Source organism: Onychomys torridus, chromosome 6 (genome assembly GCF_903995425.1).
Source record: "Onychomys torridus chromosome 6, mOncTor1.1, whole genome shotgun sequence".
NCBI lineage: Eukaryota > Metazoa > Chordata > Mammalia > Rodentia > Cricetidae > Onychomys > Onychomys torridus.
In genome coordinates this window covers 105,410,397-105,434,212 of record NC_050448.1, presented here as the reverse complement: position 1 = coordinate 105,434,212, position 23,816 = coordinate 105,410,397, and the positions used below count along the sequence as shown (strand labels likewise).

Here is a 23,816-nt window from a genome sequence, read left to right as displayed (position 1 = left end):
TCTCTCAACTACATCTTAGATTCTTTTCTAATAATTGAAATAAATCTTTTTAAATCTGGAGGAGAGGAAAATATTGATTTTATACTGTGTATGTAAAGTTGCTTTGTGTTGTGGTTCCTTTGGGTAGTATCACCAAACAACCATACTAACCCAGTCCTGAAGAATGGTCTCTTCTCACTGTTCCTTTGCTGGCCTCTAATACAGCAACAGAATCTCTTCTTGTCTTGTGTCTTCTTTACACACATGTGTACCTTTAACGTACACTATTAATAGCAAGAAGTGTGACATTTAAAGTAAGTCATTAAATTTCAGGATTTCTTCTGTAAAAAACCTTTTGCTATTGATCTGTTTAATTTTAACTTCTTTGTATATTTAGCTTATGGTCTAATAGATAAATTTTTATTTTAAGAGGTGGTTAGAGGACCAGGCCACTGACTTTGGGAGGTGTCAATCTGTTATGTAATATGTGAACCTATTTTCTATTGTGTTTTACTTTCTCGGCTGAATTCAAGATAACTGCTATTTTAACTGTATGAAATGTTCCAGCTAGCCAGGTACGGTGATAGTTCACACCTGGAATCCCATTGCTTAGGCAGCTGAGACTGAGGAGTACCATGAGTTCAAGGCCAGTCTGGGCTACAGAGCGAACCGGCTGGAAAAACAAAGAAGAAGAAACCCCAAGAGAGTAAAGCTAGCAGATTTCCCACGGCCCTTCGGATTAGTGGGAAGAGCAAAGCTTTCCTGAACTGCAGATTAACTTTTGCTCTCCTTTGAGCTCAAATGTGATTGTTAACAGCACTTTCTCACTCTCAAGATGAGTTCTGTTTACCCACATAACCAAAAAGGCCCCCTGAAAAATAACAATGAGAGCCTGTGAGGCGGCAGGCTGACATTTCCCATGCTTCCAGTGGACTGAGTGTACCTGGAGATCCCAGCTCTGCTCGGAAGCTTTTCTTTTTCAAAATGGAGCTATGAGATTTTCCTTGTAAGCATGTGTTTGCTCCTGTTTGTAAAGTGTTGTCATTTTTAAGTTAGGTTAGTGTATTTTCCTTTAAAATTTTATGGATGTTAATTTTCACGTGTTGACCTTACCAGATAAGTAAATAATATGTAGTAACTGTATGACAAAGGAAGCCTCACACAGGGAACCACACCAGGCTGTGTGTCTTTTCCATGGTGGAGTTCAGACGTCCTGATCTTATTCCACCCACACGTAGGCTGCAGGGCGACACTGACGGGACTGGGCATCTCACAAAAGGCACTGCTCTGTCACTGTGAACTTAAGGCCCCAGTGTCCCCAGTGAGCAGAGAACTGTACTCAGTACTGCTTTTTAACCATCATTCTTCTCTGTCAAGCAATCAAGGTGGCATTATCATACATACAGAAGGAACCTAACACTGAATGTGTTTAGCATGCAGCCATACAAGTTTAGTTCAGTAGAAATGATCACTGCCTGCTGGGAAAGCACATCCTCAAAGCAAGTGCCCTACAACAGTCCTAAGGCTGAAGATGGTAAAGGGAGCTAGAGCTCACAGAGGCTTTCTGAGAACCCCACTGTGGATTCCAAAGTCAGTGTAATATATGGTACTTTTTTCATGCTTAAACCAGTTAGTTCAAATTAAAATCGCTTTTACTAAACTGCTTTGCGTAGATTTTTCTAATGGTTCTGGTTTTGATAATAATCTGCTGATATTAATATGCATGCTGGGATGTTCTTTGGAATGTCAGTTCTTTCTCACTTTGAATGTAATGTCAAGATTTATGTCCTTGCCTTTCCTGTTGGTTTGACTCTTGTGTTTGTGCTTTCCACTTTACAGGCATGCAGTATGGTGACTATGTTAATAATCAAGCTAGCTCCACACCAACTCCCTTGTCATCAGCTTCCGATGATGAGGAAGAGGAGGATGAGGATGAGGAAGCAGGTCTGCTTTAGCTCTACACAGTTTCCGTCTTCGCCTGTTTAAACTGTCTTTATTTACAGTCTTGGCTTTTAGAAAATGTCTGAAGACTGAGCAGATTGAACTGCTCGGTTTGGGTTACAGAGTTTGGCTCACTTGATTGGATCACATCTTTGATGATGGTTGACTGTTTTCTTCTTTTAGACATGCCTGTCTTCCCAAGCTGTGTGCAGAGCAGTGAGACCTGCCTGCAGCCCTGCTGACTGCTGGCCACCCCTTAGGACTGATGTTTTCTGCTGTGCACGCTCCTTCAGATTAATCAGATTGAGCTAGCTGGACTTTGGAATGTGATAGGGTAGTAAGATAGTAATCTCTGGGGTCTGGGTGCCTTGGGCTCCCTTAGCGTGCACTTAGAAGTGCCATCTCAGTGTTTTCCTGCGCATGAAACAGCAGATCATGTCACAGTCACTAAATTCACTATAGGTATATGATTGCATGGTGACAGCCTGCTTCATTGTATTTTTTATGCTTGATAGGTAGAACATTATTAAAAATCAGACAGTTCAGTCTTCCACTCATATTAATGTTTGAAGAGTAGGTAAATGATGCTCACTCAAGTTACCATGGTTTTCTTCTTACTGTCACTGATTATTGATGGAAGGATTTACGAAAGTTGCTGTTCTGTGTGTCTGTTTTAAAATATTCAAATCTTTATACACGATTTGAGAGAGATAAAAATAAGTGATGCCAGTTAGGAAGAAATTTTCCTTAATATATAAAAATATCATTTATTTTTCAGAAATGTTTTAAATTTTATATTTTAACATGATTTCAGATTTTAAATTTTAAAGAGATATCCCCATATATTTTGCCCAAATAAACCACCTTCTTTATAATTCTTCATGTATTTTTCCATTTATTGTTGGAAAGTAAATCACAGGCATGAACTTTAGTACCAGATACTGTGGTGTGTATTGCTAGTGACCAAGGTAATACAGTTCCAGGAAACTGAACATTGGTGCAGTAATGGCTAGTGTGTAGCCCATAGTGATTGTCCCAATTTCACTTTTTATACCTGTTTTCATGGCCCAGGCTCAAATCCATAATAGTTCATTGAACTTGGTATGTCTACAATAGCTCTGTTGATGCAAAACAAACAAAAACAAAGCTCTCAGTTCAAAGGGAATAAGAGATAATTTACTTAAAGCCTAATGTGAGTGACTGGCTTAGGAATGTAGATTTAAGTTGCCCTAAATACCATATTCCGATGTAAGGGTTTCATGGAATTTTGATAGTAGCAGAATAAAGGAAGTCATAAATCAAGGTGCTCTTCAGATACTTTGGTGGAAACACCAGGTAGACAGGATATACACAGCAAGATGGGGGAACCTCTGCCGTGGTTCTGAGATATGATCTAATTGACATTCTTGTTGCGTTGGTGGAGGCTGAGTCTCTGTGTACACTCCAGAAGGATTTACCTAATAAGTCACGAGACTGTTAGGTCACACACACAGGTGGGAAATACATGGCTAGTAAGGGAGCTAAAGCTAGCTCAAAATAATTTTGGCTTTCAGCCTATAGCATACTGCTTTCTAAAACCTGTCACTATCTTGTAGCTTGTTTAACACAGGTGTGGCTTGTTTCTGGGAACTTCTATTCACGCAAGCCAATTATTTTTTAAAATGTTTCCTGATGATTAGAGTCAAATCATATAGTTTTTCCTTTTTAAAAAGCGCTGCTGTTTTGATTTATTGAGACAGAGAGTCATGTAGCCCATGTTGGTCTCATAGTCTCTGAAGAGTCAAGGCTGGCCTTCAACTCTTGCCTGCACCCATCAGCTGCTGGAATTACCTGTGTTCACGGCCATACTTGGCTTAGAGCACACAGCTCTGACAGGATTTCTAAAGCAGTATCGTATTTGCAGTACCCCTGGTGATGCCTGTTCCATATTGATGAAGTTCACAGCGAGCATTCTGTTCAGGTGGCAGGGCCACACAGACTCTGGAAAGTCACTCTACCTTGTTAAAGCTCATAAAGCTAAAGGGGGACAAATGTACTGGTTTTTGTGTTTTAATTCTTATGTATGTGCATATCATGTGCTAATTCATGAGTCTGTACACAAGCAGAGGTCAGGCGAGTGCTTTGGATTTCTTGGAGCAAGGGATGTCTGCTTGCTGTGTTGGTGCTGAGCTCTGAACTCTGGTCCTCATTGCTCAGCAAGTACTCTAGCTGCTGAGCCATCGCTCCGATCCTGAATACCATGTTCTTTAGTCAGCTGTTACCCATTGCTTTAGTATTCATTAATATTTTCAAACTCTCGGGTCCTGTATTGATGAGATGGGCATATTTTTATGAGGCCCCCAATAGCATCTTGTTCTGGATTTGCTGGTGGCAGTGCCTTGCGATGGCTCTGATGTCTTCCTTCCTTCCTTCCTTCCTCCCTCCTTCCCTCCCTCCTTCCTTCCCTCCCTCCCTCCCTCCCTCCCTCCCTCCCTCCCTCCCTCCCTCCCTTCCTTCCTTCCTTCCTTCCTCCCTCCTTCCCTCCCTCCTTCCTTCCCTCCCTCCCTCCCTCCCTCCCTCCCTCCCTCCCTCCCTCCCTCCCTCCCTCCCTTCCTTCCTTCCTTCCTTCCTTCCTTCCATGCAGCTATAACACTGATTGGGCATGAGGAGATAGAGAGAAGGGAAGAACATTCCTTTAGTATCATTAGTGTGCATTTCATGTGTATCTGTGACTCTGTGTGAATCCTTCTAGTCCTGGGTGGGTGCTGTTATAAAACCTGTTACTAGTAAGGAAAAGGGTAGCCACTTTTTCTCAACCAGTAGGTGGTGAACATGGAGTCTTCCTTTCCATGTTTTCTGTAAGTTGTGTGGAAGTAGAACCTCTATTTACACAGCTAACTTGAAATTGGGCAATACTAGTAAATATCTTGGTCTTTGTTGAGCCCTAGAGGTCAACTTGGGCCTTTTCTTCAGGCTCTGGGGTTTTTATATTTTCTCAGCTTCAGAGATCCTGTGCTGTTTGCACTTCCTTTGAACCAGGGTCTCCCTGTGTAGTGCAGGTGAGTGTTCATTTGACCCCTCTTTCCTTTGCCACCCCACATTCTCACCCCTTCCTTCTTCCTCCTTTGCTTGGTTGTGAGACAAAGGTGAACTGCATTCCTAGACAGTTTCCCTGACCTGGCCTCATCATCCTTATGCTTCTGGTGTAAGGAGACTGAGGAACCTAGAGCTACCTAAGGCTTATGGGGGATAATCCATCAAACTGTTCATTTATCTAAAATTAGCTTTCACATGGAAATGGGCCAGATATTGTTTCCCTAATCTGGAGTGTGAATTGCTGCAAAAGCAGAAACCTTTTCAGTACCATACCAGTATGACTCAAGAGGACAATTGTGCTTTCCTCACAGTAGGCCATAGTCAATCCTAGATACACTAGAGATATGGAAGATTACTTTTTGACCCCATGTTTAAGGTACATGTGAAATATAAATGATTCTGTGTTTAGATTTGGTTTCAAATGTACCTCATCTTTTATATATAAATATTCCAGAATCTGAAAAAAAAATTTTTTTTTTGAAAAAAATTTTTAAGCTGAAACCTTTCTGGTTCCATGTATTTTAGATAAGAAATGTTCAGTCTGTGTTTTTTGTTCTAAAGAAGAATACAGTGGCCTCCACAAATACTTAGGATAGGGAAACAGCATTTATAACTATAGTACAACTTGATTTGGGATTTTAAATGATGCCTTACCTGGAGAGGAAATGCTTTTCTACTGGCATAAGAGAAAGATTTCTCAAGTGGAGAAGGGAAATCAGACGAGAGTGTACTAGCCTTGAACACAGGGGAGAAGGAGGTGTGTTGGTTGGTAGGCGTGTGGTATAGCTACATTGTAAGGGAAAAGGGAGCATGGTACCACAGTCTGGAGAAGCAAGGGTACGAGTCAAGTGTGAGCCATAGTTTGAAGGGTTACAGTATGTAGGTTTATTCAGATGTTTTTCCTCTAGGATTGTAGTGAATTCATGGAGATGGCTTTAAGCATGTTCAGAATGTCTACATACAGGTTTCATGTATGTTTGCATGTGTGCATGTTTAGTTCGGTTCTGACTAGTGTTGGCAGGGATGGAATGAATGCACTGGAGTGGATGGAGTAAGCATTAAGTTGTGTCAGAGTTCAGCTGTGTCAGTTGTTCTGACTCTTAGTGGTCCCTTTGTGGTCACAACTGTTACTGCTTCATACTGTGAACGCAAGTGAGCAGACTTAAAATCACTAAATTAGAACAGCTGTTTTTATAAAAGTAATACCTTGAAAGTTTGTAGCTATGGCATTATTAAGATGGGCAATTTTTAAACTTATTAATTTTTTTCATATAGTATTTTTAGGATAGTCTTGCTACCCCATCTCTCCCTAAATCCTTCCCACCATGCTTCCCATCCAGCCTCAAGTTCTCATTCTCTCTCAAAAAAAAAAAAAAAAGAAAGAAAAACAGCAAAAACTGAAAATCAGAACAGATGTTAAAAAAGAAAGAAAGTCAGTAAAACAAAACAAAACAAAAAAAGCACACAAGAAAATGGAGTCTGTTTTGTGTTAGCCCACACTTGTAGGAATGCTTGGCCTGTAGTGTGGTTGATACACAAAATGACATTCCATCGAGGAAAACTGATTTCCCTTTCTTAGGAGATAGCAATTGCAATAGTTGTTTGTTCAGAGGTGGGAGTTTGTGTCCACTTCAAAGGGAGCAAATTTTTAATATATTAAAATTTTAACATTTGACTTGCCATGAAAGAGACTCCAATTCAGAATTAGATAGAAGTATGGTCTGTAATAATTTGATATGAATATCTTCTTACCTTTGGCTTCATTATTTTTCAAGGATAATTATGAGTTGAGATTTTGTTACTAAGATTGTTTTAAGCATTCTCTTGTAAGTGTGTGTTTATGTGGGATGAATGTGTGCCACAGCCCGTTCGTTAGTGAGTGGAGCTCAGGACGCCAACTTGCAGGAGTTTCTCCTCTCCTCTCCTCTGTCGTGTTGACCCTGGCGGTCTAACTCAGCCTATGAGGTTTGCAAGGAAGAGCCTGTTGTGCACAGAGGTCAGAAAGGGTGTTGAATCCCCTGGAACTAGAGATTAAGATAGTTGTGAAGCACCTTGAGGGTGCTGGGAACAGAACTTAGATCTGGGAGAGCAGGCAGTGCTCTTAACAGCTGAGCCATCTTTCCAGTCCCAGAGTTGCTAACTTTATGTTTATGAGTGTTTGTCTGCATGTATATGCACTGCATGTGTGCCTGAGGCCCAAGGAGGCAAGAGAGGGCACTAGGTCACCCAAACTGGAGTTATGAACAGTTTTAAGTCACCATATGACAGTGGTTCTCAAGCTGTGGGTCTCTAACCCCACAGGGTCCCATATCAGATAGCCTGCATATCAGATATTTACAGTATGATCCAGAGCAGTAGCAAAATTACAGTTAGCAATGAAAATAACTTTATGGTTGGGGTCCACCACAACATGAGAAATTGTATGAAAGGGTATTATTGTTAAATGTATTATGAAAACTATATTAGAAAGGTTGAAAACCACGGGCTTAGACTCACAGTTTGCTCTGCCTCCTGAGTGCTGGGAGGCATGCATCACCATGCCCAGCAAGAATTATTGTTTTTCAGTAGTTACATTTAATCCACTTTTTGGTAGAATATTCCATAGATGGTGGTTGGTGTTTGTTTTGAGACAGGGTCTCACTATGTAGCCTTGGCTGGCCTGGAACTCACTGTGTAGACCAGGTTGGCCTTGAACTCATAAAGATCTGCTTGCTTTTGCCTTACCATAGTATTTTTTAGCAGTTTTATTGGGTTATAACTCAATGCCATAACTCATACCATAAAATTAACTTACTTAATGTACTGCTCAGCAAGTTTTACTATTTTCCTAATTAGCATGCATGTCCCTCAGAATAGAAACTGTTTATCCTTCAGCAGTCACTTCGCCTTCTCCCTTTCTCACCAACACATAGCTCATGCTGAATGTTTTGTGATTGACTTCTTTCTCTGAGGACAGTATGTACGGCTCATCCACGCTGTCACCTGTACCAGCATTTCATCCCTTTTCATGGCCAACACCAGTCCATTCTGTATATCACCTTCTATTTCCTTGTTCCTGAGTCGGTGCACATTGTGTTGTTTCTATCTTTTGGCTCTAATTAGTCTTCTGCTATGAACATTTGTCAGTAAGTTTTGTGAAGGTTTACTTTTATTTATCTTAATGACATTTCTTGGTCATATAGTAACTATATTTTTGGAAATTGCCATACTGTTTTCTAAAGAGGCTATACTGTTATACAATTCCATGAAGTTTCCAGTTTTTCTGTATCCTTACCAAAAAAATGTTCTTATGGGTCTTTTTGGTTTTGAACTGTCTTGGTGGATGTGAAGCTGGCACCGTGTTACTGTTTTGATTCCCATTACCCTAATAGCTGGTGATGCTGAGCATCCTTTCATGTGCTCTCTGCCTTCTGTATACTCAGCACATGGAGTTCTGTGTTGTCAAGAGTTGTGTGGTTGTAGTGAACACTTAGGCAATGGTCATTTTATTATACCCCTCCTGTGCTGGGCCACAGCATTTCCTCCTGGTGCTGGCTAGCTTTGTTGAGTTAAATAGGACAAAACATTTTTGTCACTGCAAAGAACCCTTTACTCATTAAGCTGTGGCTCCTCCTTTCCTCTCCCCTTGGCCCACAGTGGCTACTAGTCTCCCTTCTGACTCTGTAGATTAAATATTCTAGGGACTCAATCAAATAGGACTGTACAGTATATGTACTCTGGCCTTCTTCCCTCAGCATGTTTGTTTTCAAGAACTGTTCACATTGTAGCAATTATGACTACTTAATTCCTTTTGACTGACTTGTAGTCCATATGCTGGATACAGCACATTTGGTTTTGCCATCATCTATTAGTGATTACTTGTGTTGAGTGTTTCTGTTTGTTTGCTTGTTTGTTATTTGTTTTGAGATGGGGTGTTGTTATGTAGCCTCAGCTGAGATGACCCTTCTCCCTCAGCTTTCTGAGTGTTAGAATTATGGGCATATACTAATGGCACACCGGCCATTAGCATATTTTTTTAAATGCCAGTACTGCAGTATGTTTTGTTATGTTTTAGTGACAGGATCTCACTAGGTATCCCAGGCTTAAGCTTAATATTGAGCCTCCTAAGTCCAGAATTATAGGTGTTTGCCACTGTGCCCAACACTGAGAGACCTTTGACCCTGTACATCAACCAGCATTTTGCTTGAGTTATATATGTGAACAAACAGAGAGAAGCATTACTTTCTTCATTAAGATAAGTGGTGTATGTATGCATAGCTTTCTACTTTATCACCGTGAGAGGGGTGCTGATAATAACTACAGTTATTACCTGCTGAGCCTCTAGCTAGCCATGTGCTTGTGGGAAGTACAAACTGACCGAAAATTATATAGCAGGTAAATGGCAGACTCTCCACTTGCATTTTTCTGCTTTGAAATCATATTCTTTGCTGAGAATAAAACATCCCTATACAAATAACTGTTGATCGTGTCCTTAGTTAATAGTTAATTCTTAAGGTCATCTGAAGGGTATATTCAGTGAAGGATAGTTATGCATGCCCATTCATTTTTTTACATCACAGTTAAAAATCAAGCTAAAATGTAGTTTAAACTCCTTCAACCTCGGTGTCCAACAACAGAGGAATAGATAAATAAAAAGTGATTTTTATATACAGTGGAGGTTTTGTTTTCAGGCATAAAGAGTGTTTAAGTTGTTTGTAGGGACAGTGAATGAAACTGGAGATATTCATATCAAGTGAATGAAATCAGTCATAGAAAGACAAAATTTGTATGTTTCCTTTCATCTCTGATTCCTGTGTAAGTGTATAAACTTCTGCACACAGAAATGACTTGGAAGTGAAATTGTCTGTGTGAACAAAGGTACTGATGGAAGGGGAGAGGTGGGGCAGGGTGTGCTCAGTGTATGATATATACTGGATAAACAGGTAAAATAGATAGAGAAGGAAACCTAAAATCCTGCTTATATCCCAGTTAAGAGCCAGGGGTAACCTCTATACAAGAGTTTTGTCACTTTGGTCTCTAGAGAGGGGCCATGTGCATTTTCTATAGATCAGTGTAACTCTAGTGTTTTTACCCAAGATTCCCAGTGAAGTATTTGTTGAGTGAATGAATGAAAGAACTGTATCTCATGTTCTGTTCTCCCATGTGTCCTAGCACCACTCAGCTTTTCTTAATCTAGCCGGTTTGAATGGGCACAAACAGTAAGTTCTCATTGTCTGATGTCTGTGTTTACTAGCATGGTTTCCATGGATGTCCCCTTTCAGTGTGGTGGCTGTTGTCTGATCTGTATTCTGCACATGATACTTTCACATTATGTGGAAGAAACTCAAGCCATAAAGTCTTCTTTATTTATTTATTTATTGGCTTTTTTTTTTTAAAGTGTATGAGTGTTTTGCCTGCATGTATGTATATATGTACCACATGTGTGCTCAAGAGGTCACAAGAGGACATCAGATCCTCTGGAACTGGAGCAACAGCTATCTAGGAGCTGCCATGTGGGTGCTGGGAATCGAACCCAGGTCCTCCTATAGAAGATCTTTTAACTGATGAACCATCTCTCGAGCCCCAGGGTCTTTGATGAATGTATGAAACAGCTCTGCTCTGTGAAAAGTCATCTTAATTATCTTAAACTTCCTAGTACTAATAAAGTGTATTTGATACCTTGATAGATGTAATATTTCAGGTATGGTTCCAGAAAAGTATCTGCTAGCCCTAAATTTATATTTGCTTATTTTTAGAGTTTGATGTTTATTCTTGAAGTTAATGTGTGTCTAACCAAATTTTATTCTGCCCATCAGCCACATATTCTCCCCACCATTATTTATTAAAATCTTTCAAAATAATTTATTACATTTATGTATTTGTTGGGGGTGGGCATGTGCCTGCCATGGCCAGTATTTGGAGGTCAGGGTACAACTTTTCAGAGTTGGTTTTCTCTCTTGGGATCAGATTCAGGTGGTCAGTTGTTCAGTCTATCATGGCAGTGCCTTTACCTGCAGAGCCATTTGGATAGTGTGTGTGTGTGTGTGTGTGTGTGTGTGTGTGTGTGTGTGTGAGAGAGAGAGAGAGAGAGAGAGAGAGAGAGAGAGAGAGAGAGACTGTTTTCAAACATCAGTCATTGTGATTTTTTCAAGAGTTGGGAATTTTCCTAGTTGAGCAAATCCATCGTTAGTCGCGTGCCAGCAGTAGCGCTGAGACCGCTGTCGCTGTGACCTTAGCTGGCATCTGCTTTTCCTTTCAGGGGCTGACAGCTCTTCTGCCACAAGCAGCGCTTCACCCTTGCCCAACAGCTACGACGCCCTAGAGGGAGGCAGCTACCCAGGTAACTTGCGTAGAGTTTGCTCTGTTCCTTGAAGTCACTGGCCACTGGTCACTTTAAAGGTGACTGTGAGCATACCAAAAGCAGACTGCATTTTAACAGAAATAGTGGGACATTTTCCTGCTTCTTTCAGCCTTAATACTGTCATATGTCAGCCATGCATGTTGTTTCTGATGGCCTGAAGAAACTTCTTGTTTAGGTTTTTTCTTTTTTCTTTCTAAAATATATATATATATATATATATATATATTTTTTTTTTTTTAAACTAGGGAACAGTGTTCTTCTTTCCCCTTTAAAAACTGGCTCCTTAAATTGTGCTATTTTTGTTGGTATGCACAGGTCTTGAGTCCCTTCTCAAAAGCTCTGAGGATAATTATTTGACTCCTTACTTTCCCCATGGCTCCTGGTGCCTCCATGTGGTAAAAAGCCACCTGGGAGTAGGTTTTAGATGCATCACTTTTTATTTCATATGTATAAAAATTTTACATATATATATATATATGAAAGTATCATGTGTGTTCCTAGTCAGAAGAGGGGTTGCATTTCCTGGTGCTGGAGTTACAGAGGGTTGTGAGCCTTTGCAACTGAACTCACATCCTCTGCAAGAGCAAGTGCTCTCCACTGGTGACCCCTCTTTCCAAGCCACTAGAGGCATCACTCTTAATTCCCTCTGCAAATAATTTCATTGCATGAGGAGATAGAGGAATAGTGGGTGGTATTAACAGGCAATAAATGAACTCTTGTGACAGGTAGTCATTTCATTATACTAACTTACACTGCGATCTTCCTTATGTCCCCAACTCCTGCACTGGCACGCACCTGGCCCGCTCCTTCCCTGCACAGCTTCAGCATTCAGAATGACAGCAGATGACTCTGTCCTTCTCTGTGCATCCTTATCACATCGATAACATCACTTTCACCAGGTTGAAATGTAGCTGAAGCTGTAGTGCCCTATACCTAAGAAACACTGTCATCACACCATGAACCAGGAGAGAATTTCACCCTCAGCTGGGTGTTCGGTTCCCTGTGACTTTAAACAAAGTTTGAACAACAGTCTTTTGTAGTCTAGTATTTTTCTTCCTAGGAATTGATGGGTGTGTATGTGTGCATGTGTGCAGAGTTTAGGAACCACTTCAGTCACAATTGCTTTTACCAAATAGTGTCTCAGAGTTGCTTCTTGTACTGCTTCTTGTACTACAGCTCAAAGGTGAAGGCCCACGTACCAGACATTGGCTTGGTTTATCTGTCTGTATTCATTCAACCAACAAATTTTAGTCTTGTAGTAAACTGCTTTGACTGTATGTCTGTGACCTTGGGCAGGTTTGTATTTATTTATTTCTGCAGTCAAATGAAGGAACTGTGCATACACCTGTAGTGATAATAATAAACGAATTGAAGGCCTGCCTACTGTGTGTCTGGCACTAGGAAAGGACTTAAAACTTAGGAACATAGGACGTGTTATTTTTTCCTAAAGGAGAGATTTAGTTAGACCTCTGTGCTTAAAACTCCAATGTTCTATCTTACATCTGTTACTTACACTGTTACCATTTAAGAGACCCCTCTGCCTGGGCTTCTGTCTCAATGAATGAGCAGAAGAGCAACAAGCAGGAAGTGTGAGGATTAGGGCTGCACTGAGGTTGAGCTTCTGCGAGGTGGTGAGAGAGTCCATGAGCGCGTGCATGTGTGTGTCAGGGTGGTAGCAAAGTATCTACAGGCATCTTACAGATTCAAACATTCAAAAAGGGGATGAGACTCTTCAAGAGATCTTTGAACATGAGTTTTAATTGTCATGTACTTTTCAGAATATGTTTTTGCAGACTCTTCTAGCTGGTAAAGAATACCATTTTGATCTGAAAAGATCAAGTGATTATAACTTACAGAGTTGATTTAAATAAAACCAAGTCAGTATACCAACATCTTAAATTGGCTGCATAATAATTTGTGTGTGCTGCTGAGTTTTCTTTTTTCCAGTTTTACTGAAATTTTTGAAAATTTATTTTTAAGTTTACATAAAAATAAAGAATATCTAATCACTAAATTTTCTTAGGCACTTAATGATGCCAGATGTTGTTGTGGAAGTTTCAGACACCATTTTCACATTCTACTTGTAATTTATCTATGCAAATACTGCAGGTTTCTAGGGGATTGTAGGAGTGTGTCACTCCTCTCTGGGGCAATTTGCATTAAGGGTTGCATAAAGGGCAATTTAGAAAAGAAGAATAATTTATAATCTTAATTGCCTTGCTTTGTTTTCTGCTCCTTAGCCCCAGTTCTGCTGAAAGAATTAAAAACAAAATTATACACTACTAAGTTGGCTGTGTGTGGTATTATTAGAAGTACCAGCTGAAGAATTTGTTGTTGAAATCATCCATAGGACAAAGCAGTACATAAAATGATTGATCGAATATTGATAGCTGCTGATGTTGGATAATTTGTACATGGGCTCAGTGATCTACTCTTTCTAGTTGCTATATATTTTGCATTTGTCACAGTAAAACATTTTGAAAAGAAAAAAATGCCAAGGGTTATTGCTTATCATCCTGATTTGGGGTTGTGAACACCTCATTTTTTTCCTTGCTAGATATGCATTCTTCTTCAGCAAGTAGCCCTGTTCCTGATCGTGCCCCGGAAGCTAACCCCACCCTCGCCCAGCCTCTGTCTGCAGCCCCTGCTCCCACGGCTCCTCACCTCACAAAGGTAGCAAAGCCTTTCGGCTATGGCTACCCGACTCTTCAGCCTGCTTATCAGAACGCAGCAGCACCGCCAAGCTCTGGTGTACATCCCAGTGGCCCGGCGTATTCTGGATATCCTCAGGTGTGTTTTCAGTCCCGTTCGCTAAATTGATAAATGTTGTAAACTATCAATTAGAGCACATCTCTGATGATCAGAACTTTAAAGAGATGGAGTCTAGATGAAAAGATAGCCACAGCTTGGATTTTCTTTATTGTATCTTTAGGTTTTTTGCAGTTTTTATATAGGTATTTTTTAATCATCAGGAAATTAAATGATAATTTAAATTTTATGTTTACATGTGCATCTGTATGTCTGCCATGTATGTGTGCATAACCACAGAGGCCAGAAGAGGGTATTAGGTCCCTTGGAGCTGGAGATCTAGGCAATTGTGAGCTTTCCAGCATGGATACTGGGACGTGAACTTGGGTCCTCGGGAAGAGCCAGTGCTCTTCATCATTGAACCACTTCTGCAGCCCCTACTATCATTAGCCTTTTCGAAATTCTCTATTACTAACCTGGGATTTACCTCAGAAAACAAGAGAATGTAACTTAGTATTTATGTTAGACTCTGTTCTTTACTTGAAGGGCTCTGATGTAAAAATCATCTGTGAGAATCTTTATGAACAGAAGTTGGTGGGCTAGTTTGTGAGCTCAGTAGCTGTTAGTTATTTTTCTGTTGTGATAAATACTGTGACCCAAAGTGACTTATGGAAGAAAGAGTTTATTTTGGTTTATGTTCCCAGAGAGGGAGTCATAGTGAGGAAGATATGTCATGAGGCGCCCAGAGCAGGAAGCTGGCTGATTCCATTTCGTTACATGGGACACAGCAAACTAAAAGAAGGAACTGGAAGTGGGGGTGAGGGAGTGTGATATATATTCTCAAAGAAGCTCCCAGTGACATACTTCTACAGCAAGTCTTCATGGCCTGAAAGTTCATAAATTCCCCCAAATAATGCCACCGATTGGAGACCGGTTGTTCAGATACACGTGTCTACAGAGGAAGTTTTCATTTCCACCACCATTGTAGTAGTGGTCAAGATCATCTGGTGACTTCCTTGAGCTCTCTTTAAGAACATTGCGGTTCCATTGTATTCAGAATAGTAACTAGTTTTCATTTTTATTTATTGAAAAGAAAATAAAATGTAGAGAAATGAGTGAAATGACAAAAGCATTTCCTCTTATGCTTAGCTTAGAAAGAAAACATGGGGGCTGGGGAGATGGCTCCATAGTAAAACCCTTGCCACACAAGCATGCGAAATGGAGTTTGGGTCCGCAGCATCCATGTAACATCCGTGTAACTGCTGAGTGGGCATGGCAGTCCACGCCACTGGGCATTTCCCAGAGCAAGCTGGCTAGTGAGACTAGATATCCATGAGCTCTAGGTTTGACTGAAAGACCTTGCCTCAGTGAATAAGATAGAAGAGAAAGTGAGGATGATCCCTGTCTTCAACTTCAGGCCTACACAGGCATGCACACACGTGCATCTACACTTATACACAGAAAAAGTTGTAAAAGAAAACAGGAAATGGTTTGTATCTGGAATTTCATCTTAGAATTAGGTGCAGAAGGAAAGGAGGAAGAAAACTAGGAGTTTGGGGGTAATCTGGTTGATTTGTTACTGACCTCCTCTCCCTCATCTCTTACATGTTCCTTGTAGGTACATTGATTGACACAAAATCATGTTTCAGTCTTGACCAGCTTGTGCTTTAGGTGAATTCCTATGTAGAGTTAATATATACTTGAGAAAAAATTCTGAGATTGGCTTCATTCTTGGCAATAGCAGGCAAGGAGCAAATGGCTTTGTAACTCTTTTGCACTATTAGAATACATCTGTGGCCATTGTCCTCTTGTGTTGTTACAGATGCTGTTACATTACAGTGGCAAAGCTGAGTAGTGACTGCCAAAGTTCTAAAATACGATCTCAGAACCACTGCTGAAAACATGATTGTTCTTGGTATAGGAGAATAGGACTTTGTTTTGACTTCACTTTTTGAGATTGTCTCCTGAATGTCAGGCTGACATCAAACTTAGTGTGTAGCCAAGGATGACCTTGAGCCCTTGATCTTCCCAAGTTGCTGGAATTATAAGTATGTGCTACTCTGCTTCACCTAATGAATTTTAGAGAGCTGAACATGTCTCATGCCTCTTCTAATCACTAACCCCCTAAATAATGAGCAGCCACTGTCTTGACCACGGATTACTTTTACCTCTCTTCAAGCTTTATGTAAGATTGCTCTTTGTGTGACTATAGTTTGTTCAGTCTGAGCTCTACTCCACTGTGACTATACTAGCTTATTATTGTCGGTGGGCAGTAGGGTAAACTTCTGGTTTTGAAGCTGTTATGAATTATGAATGGTTCTCTTATGAACATTTCTGTCCATATCTTTTAAGCAGATGTTCAGATCCAGGAGTGGAATTGCTAAATCCTGGGTATCCATAATGTCATTGTTAGCCTCTGGGAGATTTTCATAATTAGTTTCTTGAAGTGGGAAGAGTGGAGGTAGCCGTTCCCTGGACTAGAACCCTGAACTATAGAAGAGAAGAGAAAGTGAGCTGAGCACAAGCATTTGTCCATCTCAACTTCTTGGTTGTGGATGCAGCCCTCTCACGTGCCCAGTGCAGTGACATCCCTGCATGATGAGCTGTGAGCCACAAAACCCACCTCTCGAGTCTCAACTATGGCAAAAGGAACTAAGACATAGCATTCAACTCGGGCAGTCAGTGTTGGACAGTTTTTCACAGTGGCTTAAACTGCATTGGCAACAGCAGGACCTACTTTTTTTAATTCACCCAAGATTGACATTATTAAGATGATTGGAAGTTTCAGTTAGAATATGTATGTGTAAACTGTGTTCATGTATGTGCATGTGTGGAGGTCAAGGGACAACGCTATGGAGCTGGGTATCTCCCTCCACCTTTACATGGGTCTTGGGGATTGAACTCAGGTCACTAGACTTGCATGGCAAGTGCCTGTACCTGCCGAGCCATCTTGCTGGCCCTAGAATCTATATGTGGTAGCTTTAAGGAGCCTTCTGTAGTACAACTGAAATCCTTTAAATGTTGCACATGGTGTGATCAGTGGGTCAGCTCTGAAGTCTAAAGGCTTTCTTTGGGAGTGATTTCGATGGCCTCCATTGAGCGGTGAGAAAGGCCCAGCTTTTCAACCCTCAGAAAAGTGCATCTTATGGTCTTTTGTTCTTCAGAGGCTAGGTGCTAGGATTGATCCCAAATTCATCTTTCATTTCCTCCCTTTATTGCAGAGAATTTTGGAGAAAAACCTTTCTCGCATATCCATCATATGACTCACGGCCAACAAAAAGAATGATAATTTTTAAATGTTATTAAAATTCAGCAAATTTGCAGATTTCCCCAGTTATTTTAGAAATGCTCTATGTTTGGTTGTACAAATCATTAGCCAAACAATAACCGAACTGTTACATTTGCTTATGTGTTATAATTATCATTTTAATTTGAAACAAGCCTTACCTGTTGAGCTCATGCCTTTGATCTGATGGGAGGACTGAGCCAGCTGTCCTCTGCTGTTGTCATTGCTTCCTTGTGGTGTCACTTGCCTGTAACCCTTGATTAAATCTAGCAGCCTGACTATATTCGGGTCCAGTATTTGAGGTGGCTCCTTACATAGGCCTGATTCTGACGTCCTACTGATACAGACTGGCTTCTATCTCGCTGCAGTGCTGTGAGGATTGGCCAGTGCTTTGTCTGGCGACCTCCTGGTCATTTTGAAGTTCCTCATTAAGTTTTTACCTAGTGAGTTTTAGCATTTGGTGATATCTTTGTACCTTCTACTCCAGATAACCATTACCTAAATCATTTATTTCAGGATGGGTGGTAAAATGGGTGACTTTCCTGAAGTTACCATTCTGTATGCATTAGTTAGAATTGGTTCACATAATGAAACTTTTGGCCTCTTTATTAAGGAATGTGGAAGATAACTGTACTGTATATAGACAAAAGGTGTGTCTTTTTCTTTTTCCTTTCTTTGTTAAAAAGCCTGGGGTTAGAGTGGTGTGCACATTATAGTTTATATTATAAATAGCAAAAAAAGAACTAAATGGAAAAGTAATTTAAAGTGTTGGTTACAGGTGAAGAGTGGTGTGTCGAAATAATACAATTTTTGGTCCACAGTTGAAAGAATATCATTTGTAGCTTACAGATATAGAGTACAGACTATATTAATATATTTAAATAATGTCAAAATAACATCAACTTTTGATTGTACAATTATTAAATTTGTAAGGTTTGTTTCGTTGGTGCTGGAGAGACATCCTACAGGTGGCATCCTACAGATGACCTGGGTTCAGTTCTCAGCACTTACTGTGACACGCACCCCAGGTCCAGGGGATCCGATGCCTTCTCCTGGCCTTGGAGGGCACAGGCACACCAGTGGTGCACAGACAAACATGCAAACAGGACATCCACTCACAAAAGGAAATTTAAATTTAAGTTTACAAAAGTGATGAGAAAATACAGAAAAGCTATTTCTGAATGAATCACATATTAAAATAAAAGATTATCTTGTCATAATTTTTGTCCTTTGGTATGTACTCCAAGAGGCAGTAAGATTAGTTAGAACAGTAATTTTTATGGTACTAGAACTTATTTTTTAAACCTTATGGATTGCTTTTTATCTCCTTGGCTGACTATTTTTGTGGTTGTATAAATATAGTACTTTGTATTTTGAGGGAAAGTCCATAAAGAACTGGTCATGCAGATGACCTTAAAACAAAAGAAGTGTAAATGTACGTATTGCTTTTAGTAATTTTTGATTTACTTAATTCAAAGATTGAGTAGTTTTAAATTATGGAAATAATTCACTAAATTATTTTGAGTTAAGATAAAGCTATGAAGTGTGTAGTGGTGCACGCCTTTAATCCCAGCACTCAGGAGGCAGAGACAGGTGGATCTCTCTTGAGTTCAAGGCCAGCCTGGTCTACAGAGCGAGTTCCGGGACAACCAGAACTATATAGTGAGACCTTGTCTCAAAACAAACAAACAAAACAAAACAAATGAAAAAAGAGAAAACTATGAGCTCATAGTAATACTGTAACATATGGAGCAGAACTCTAGACATGTGTTCATTCTAAGGCATTGGCTTATCTTGAAACTTGATAATTAATAGAACTTGAAAATGCTTCAGAATTTATCATCTCTGTCCAATGTAAATTATATTTTTTATGTTGAACAGTTTGATGTTATGAATAAAATTTTGTTTTGAAATGCTTAATTATGCTTTAAATTGACTGCTCAGATGTGACAATGAAGCCTCCTCAAGTTCCTTTGCATTAAAATTAATATTTAAAAACTTTTCTTCATATTTTTTGTATAATTTTCCTTTTCCTTTGACTTCCTCTCTCAGCATTACCCGGGTGTGAACCAGCTGTCCTCTGGGCTAGGAGGACTGAGTCTGCAGAGTTCTCCACAGCCAGAAAGCCTCAGACCTGTGAACCTCACCCAGGAGAAGAATATCTTACCTGCAACTCCTATTTGGGCTCCCGTACCTAACCTGAGTGCGGAGCTCAGCAAGTTGAACTGTAGCCCAGAGTAGGTACTCTTTCCTTTCCAGTCTTTTTACAATAAGAGAGCTTTGATGAAAACAGCGCATGACTTCCAGAAATAGACAATATGCTGCCGGTCCCTTGATTTTGTTCACTTGGGCTTTTCTGTCTTGGTTTTGATAGAAGTACATGGAACCTTCCCTCAGTTTGGCTGTATTTGGGAGTGTGTGGGTGTATATGTGTGGCACACTGTATTTGTGTTGGTTGTGATGGTATGAGCCAGAGGAAGACATCAGATGTTCTGCTCTGTCACCCCACTTTATTCCCTTGAGACAAAGCCACTCACTAAACCTAGAGCCAAGCAACATTCAGCATACCCCAGCAATCTTCCTCTACTCCTTACAGCGGGTACCCAACCCAGCTCCTCATGCTTGCTCAGCAAGCACTCTTATTGCTGAGCCATCTCCCCAGAACCCCTGACACTCTTGAAGTGAGGTAGTCTTTGAAGATCTCTTTCTTCAGGCTTTTCTTGAACAGGCGGTGCTAAGATGGTTTCCATAAAAGCACCAAGGAGTAGGCTGACAGCTCTACCTGTCCCTATTCCAAGCTCTTCTCGGGTTGATCAGGGCCTTGCATTTGGGAGTGACTACACATTTTCTAGGACTTGAATGTAGTGTGTGCATAGGGATGAGAGTTAGCTGCCTATGTATGCCTGTGGTCCGAACTCTTGGGATGCTGAGTCAGGGTGAATTCCAGTTAAAGGTCTTCCTGGACTACTTCACATCCAAATAAAGAGCTCTTGTAGTTAGGGGGATGGTGTATACGCTTTTGATTAGTTATGGTTTCTGAAAATAGCATTCTTCAAAATTAGAAAGAATAATTGGTACCGGCTTTAGATAGGACAGACCCAGGTCTTTACTGCGGTTCTAGGTGGAAATGGCTCTATGTGTTAGTGTTGTATTTATTAAGGAATTCAGGTTGAGTATTCTTTTCTAAAATGCTCCAAGCTCCCAAACAAGTGTTCCTAGCTTTTGGATTGTTTTTATCGACTTCTTTGGTTGGGTACTCTTAATTGGAAAGTCTGAAATGCTCCAACATCTGAAACCTTCTGGGCATCCTGTCTTTACTCAGAACACTTTGGATGGAGCCTTTCCAGTCTCATATTTTTTAGAGTAGAGACACCGGAGCCAGAATAGCACCTACACACAGGGCCCATCCTTGAGTCAGTAAACAGTTCCTGGATGCCTTCCAAGTTGTGAGTAAGGCAATACACAAAACAAGCTTCCTGAGCTCTATGGAATCATTAAACTTCCATTCTATTAAGAAAGGTGTATGTGCATTATCAGATTAGTGAGAGAGTAATGCGCTGCACTCCTGGGAAATGTTCTAAGATTCCGTACTGCAAGGAGGCCCCGAGAGGGACTAGCAGAGTGTGTTCAGGGACTTCATCAAGCCTGCCGGAACAGCTCTCTGTCCACTGTCCAGCACAGCAGGAGTGTGCCCTAGAGCTCAGGTAGAAGCCATCCCTCATTTGTGGGCTTAGGCCCAAGGAGAAGCCATGACTGGATGTGGTAAGAGTGAGCTCAGGGTGAAAGGTCCAGTAAGCGCGAACACTGCATGCGGGAGCGGAGGCGATTTCTGTGGCCCCGCCTGTGCTGTGCAGAGCACTCACTGTTTATTAGACTGTGCTGTGCTTTTCAACTGTGCAAATGGGGCTCCTTGATTCAGGTCTTTTGACATCTGTTACAAGCATGCCTGGCCGAGTGATCTTCTTCCTGCTAATAGCTGTGGTAACCTGCCCAAGTGGCTCTCACTCAGCTATTCATGGGTGCATGTCTGTGTCTTTGCAGTTCCTTCCGATGTACCTTGACAAACATCCCACAGACACAGGCTTTACTGAACAAAGCCAAGCTTCCCTTAGGACTGTTGTTGCATCCCTTCAGAGACCTGACGGTAAAGTACATTTTTGACTGTTTAGGTTCTGGTACATGTACAGGGTATCCAGACTTCTTTGTTCCTAAGAATGTTTGTTGTCTTTTAGTAGAGTTGGAAATAATCATTTCTGGGCTGGTGATTGATCCCCAGGCCCCACGTGGTGGAAGGGAAGAGCCGAGTCCCACAAGTTGTCCTTGGACCTCCACAGTCAGGCTATGGCAGGCACCCCCCCATCCCACACACTGTGGCACATGCAGAATAAAAATAATACAGTGTAGTACATTTCTTTTAAAAACTACGATTTCTGTAAGATTCAAGTCAACACATGTCTTCTGAGCACCTCTCTGTGCCTGGCGCTGGTGTGCAGTGGCCACAGCCTGGATCTCCTCCCAGTGGGACAGATGTGAACCACAGCTGCGTGCTGCCTGATGGACATGTAATCAGTCCAGTTCTGTGAGGCAGTGAACACAGGGAAAGGTGCAGTTATCAGAGGCGTTCTGTAAGAAAGTCTGGGCCTCACTTGGAACCTCAGGAGTAGTCTGGAAGTTCCAGCCACCATGGACCGATGCATAAACTTTAAGATGAGTCTTTTTTAAACAATTATGTCCAGATCGAGAGGGAGGCTATCTGGTTGAAATTAAATACCTGGGGACAGTGCAGGGAGCCTAAGAATGTCAGATCTGCTGAAGGAAAGCGTGGATTAATAGCCACCTTGCTGTAGTCTTACACATCTTTCTGACAATTTGTGTAGATAATGTTAGCAGTAGCTGACAGAATAGCCTGGTTGGCTAAGAAAATAAAATTAATTTTTTTTGTTTGTTTTTTGTTTTTCGAGACAGAGTTTCTCTGTAGCTTTGCACTTTTCCTGGATCTCGCTCAGTAGTCCAGGCCTCGAACTCACAAAGATCCGCCTGGCTCTGTCTCCCAAGTGCTGGGATTAAAGGCGTGCACCACCACTGCCTAGCTAAAATTAAAATTTTAAAGTTCAGAAAAAAATTTAGCCAGAGACATTTATACTGAAGCTGCATTTCTCTCTCACATTCTTTTTTGTGGGACACTTACTTGCCTGCTAGGATGCATGGAAAATATCAGTGAATGGAAAATTAAGTAATTGTAATGCGTAACCAGTCCTGTGAATTTATTCATTCAGTAAATAGTATGTAATTTAAACACTATTAAAATCTTCATCATTAAACTAGGACAGTTAATTTCTTCTATGCATAGCTGAAAGTGTTTGTTTGTTTTTTAAGACAGGGTCTCACTATTGTAGCTCTGGCTGTTCTGAAACTCACTCTGTAGACCAGGCTGGCCTTGAACTCATAGAGATCCACCTGACTCTGCCTTCTGGGTGATGGGATTAAAGGTGGGATTAAAGCTGCTGAGAGTTTTTCTTTAAGTACAGATTCCATATATGATATCTTGTCAAAGTATGTATACTATGTATTAATAATTATGTTCTCTGGGGTCTAGAATTATGAGTAAATTTCATTTATGTGTTGATTTTTTTTAATCCCAAACGAAGCATATAAAATGATACTGGATGGATTCAGGGACATAGAATACTATGTGATATTTTAATGTGTCCTCTATTTTCTAAATTGGCTAACTATAAAGTTTTTTCCAAACTAAGCGTAGTGGTGTGTTTTCTGTCTCATCTGCTGTGACGGCGTCAGCCATGCAGCAGCCTCCCGCCTGGTACAGGGGCAGACGCTCAGCAGAGAGCAAGGCCTTCTTCCGCCGAGAGCAAGGCCTTCTTCCGCCAGGGCTGCCGCTCCCTGGCTGCTGTCTCGGAGGCTAGCTGAGTGGTCCTGCATTGTTGTCTCGGCCAGCCAGGCTCTTGGGGTCAGCTCCTGACTGATTTGTGGAGAGTGACAGTCCTCACCTTGCTGGGCACGCCTGTCACTGGGTTTAGTGGCACTCGTCGTCTGTAGGTGGAGCAGGCGTGCTTGTGTCCTGGTTTGCCCTGGGGTCTCTGTGCTGCTGCTACAGCATCTTTACTTTCTTTCCAGCAATTGCCAGTGATCACGTCCAACACCATTGTGAGGTGCCGATCGTGCCGGACGTACATCAACCCCTTCGTGTCCTTCATTGATCAGCGCAGGTGGAAGTGCAACCTCTGCTATAGGGTTAATGATGGTGAGTTGAGTGTCGGTGCATGTGCAGCCTGTGCTGTAGGTTAATGACGGTGAGTTGAGTGTCATTGGATGACCCCTTCCTCACTCGTTTGTCCTCTCACTGCTTTAAAACAGCTTCAGGACAGTTAATGGAGCCTCTAGGTTGATCTTGGAGTGACGGGGCAAAGTCAAACAAGATGAAATGAA

The 23,816-nt window shown here is 41.1% G+C and overlaps 1 protein-coding gene across 5 annotated transcripts in view; it reads left to right on the top strand.

The window, feature by feature from the left end:
- The window catches only part of Sec24b (SEC24 homolog B, COPII coat complex component), a 77,019-nt gene that overhangs the window by 34,887 nt on the left and 18,316 nt on the right, over nt 1-23,816 (top strand). For 4 of the 5 annotated variants that reach the window (XM_036190817.1, XM_036190816.1, XM_036190819.1 and 1 more), the window contains 6 exons: nt 1,819-1,923; nt 11,234-11,314; nt 13,893-14,125; nt 19,422-19,606; nt 21,411-21,513; nt 23,505-23,631. In XM_036190817.1, coding sequence (XP_036046710.1) covers nt 1,819-1,923; nt 11,234-11,314; nt 13,893-14,125; nt 19,422-19,606; nt 21,411-21,513; nt 23,505-23,631 — 834 coding nt within the window. The remainder of the gene's footprint in view (nt 1-1,818; nt 1,924-11,233; nt 11,315-13,892; nt 14,126-19,421; nt 19,607-21,410; nt 21,514-23,504; nt 23,632-23,816) is intronic. The other variant, XM_036190818.1, reaches the window with a different exon arrangement.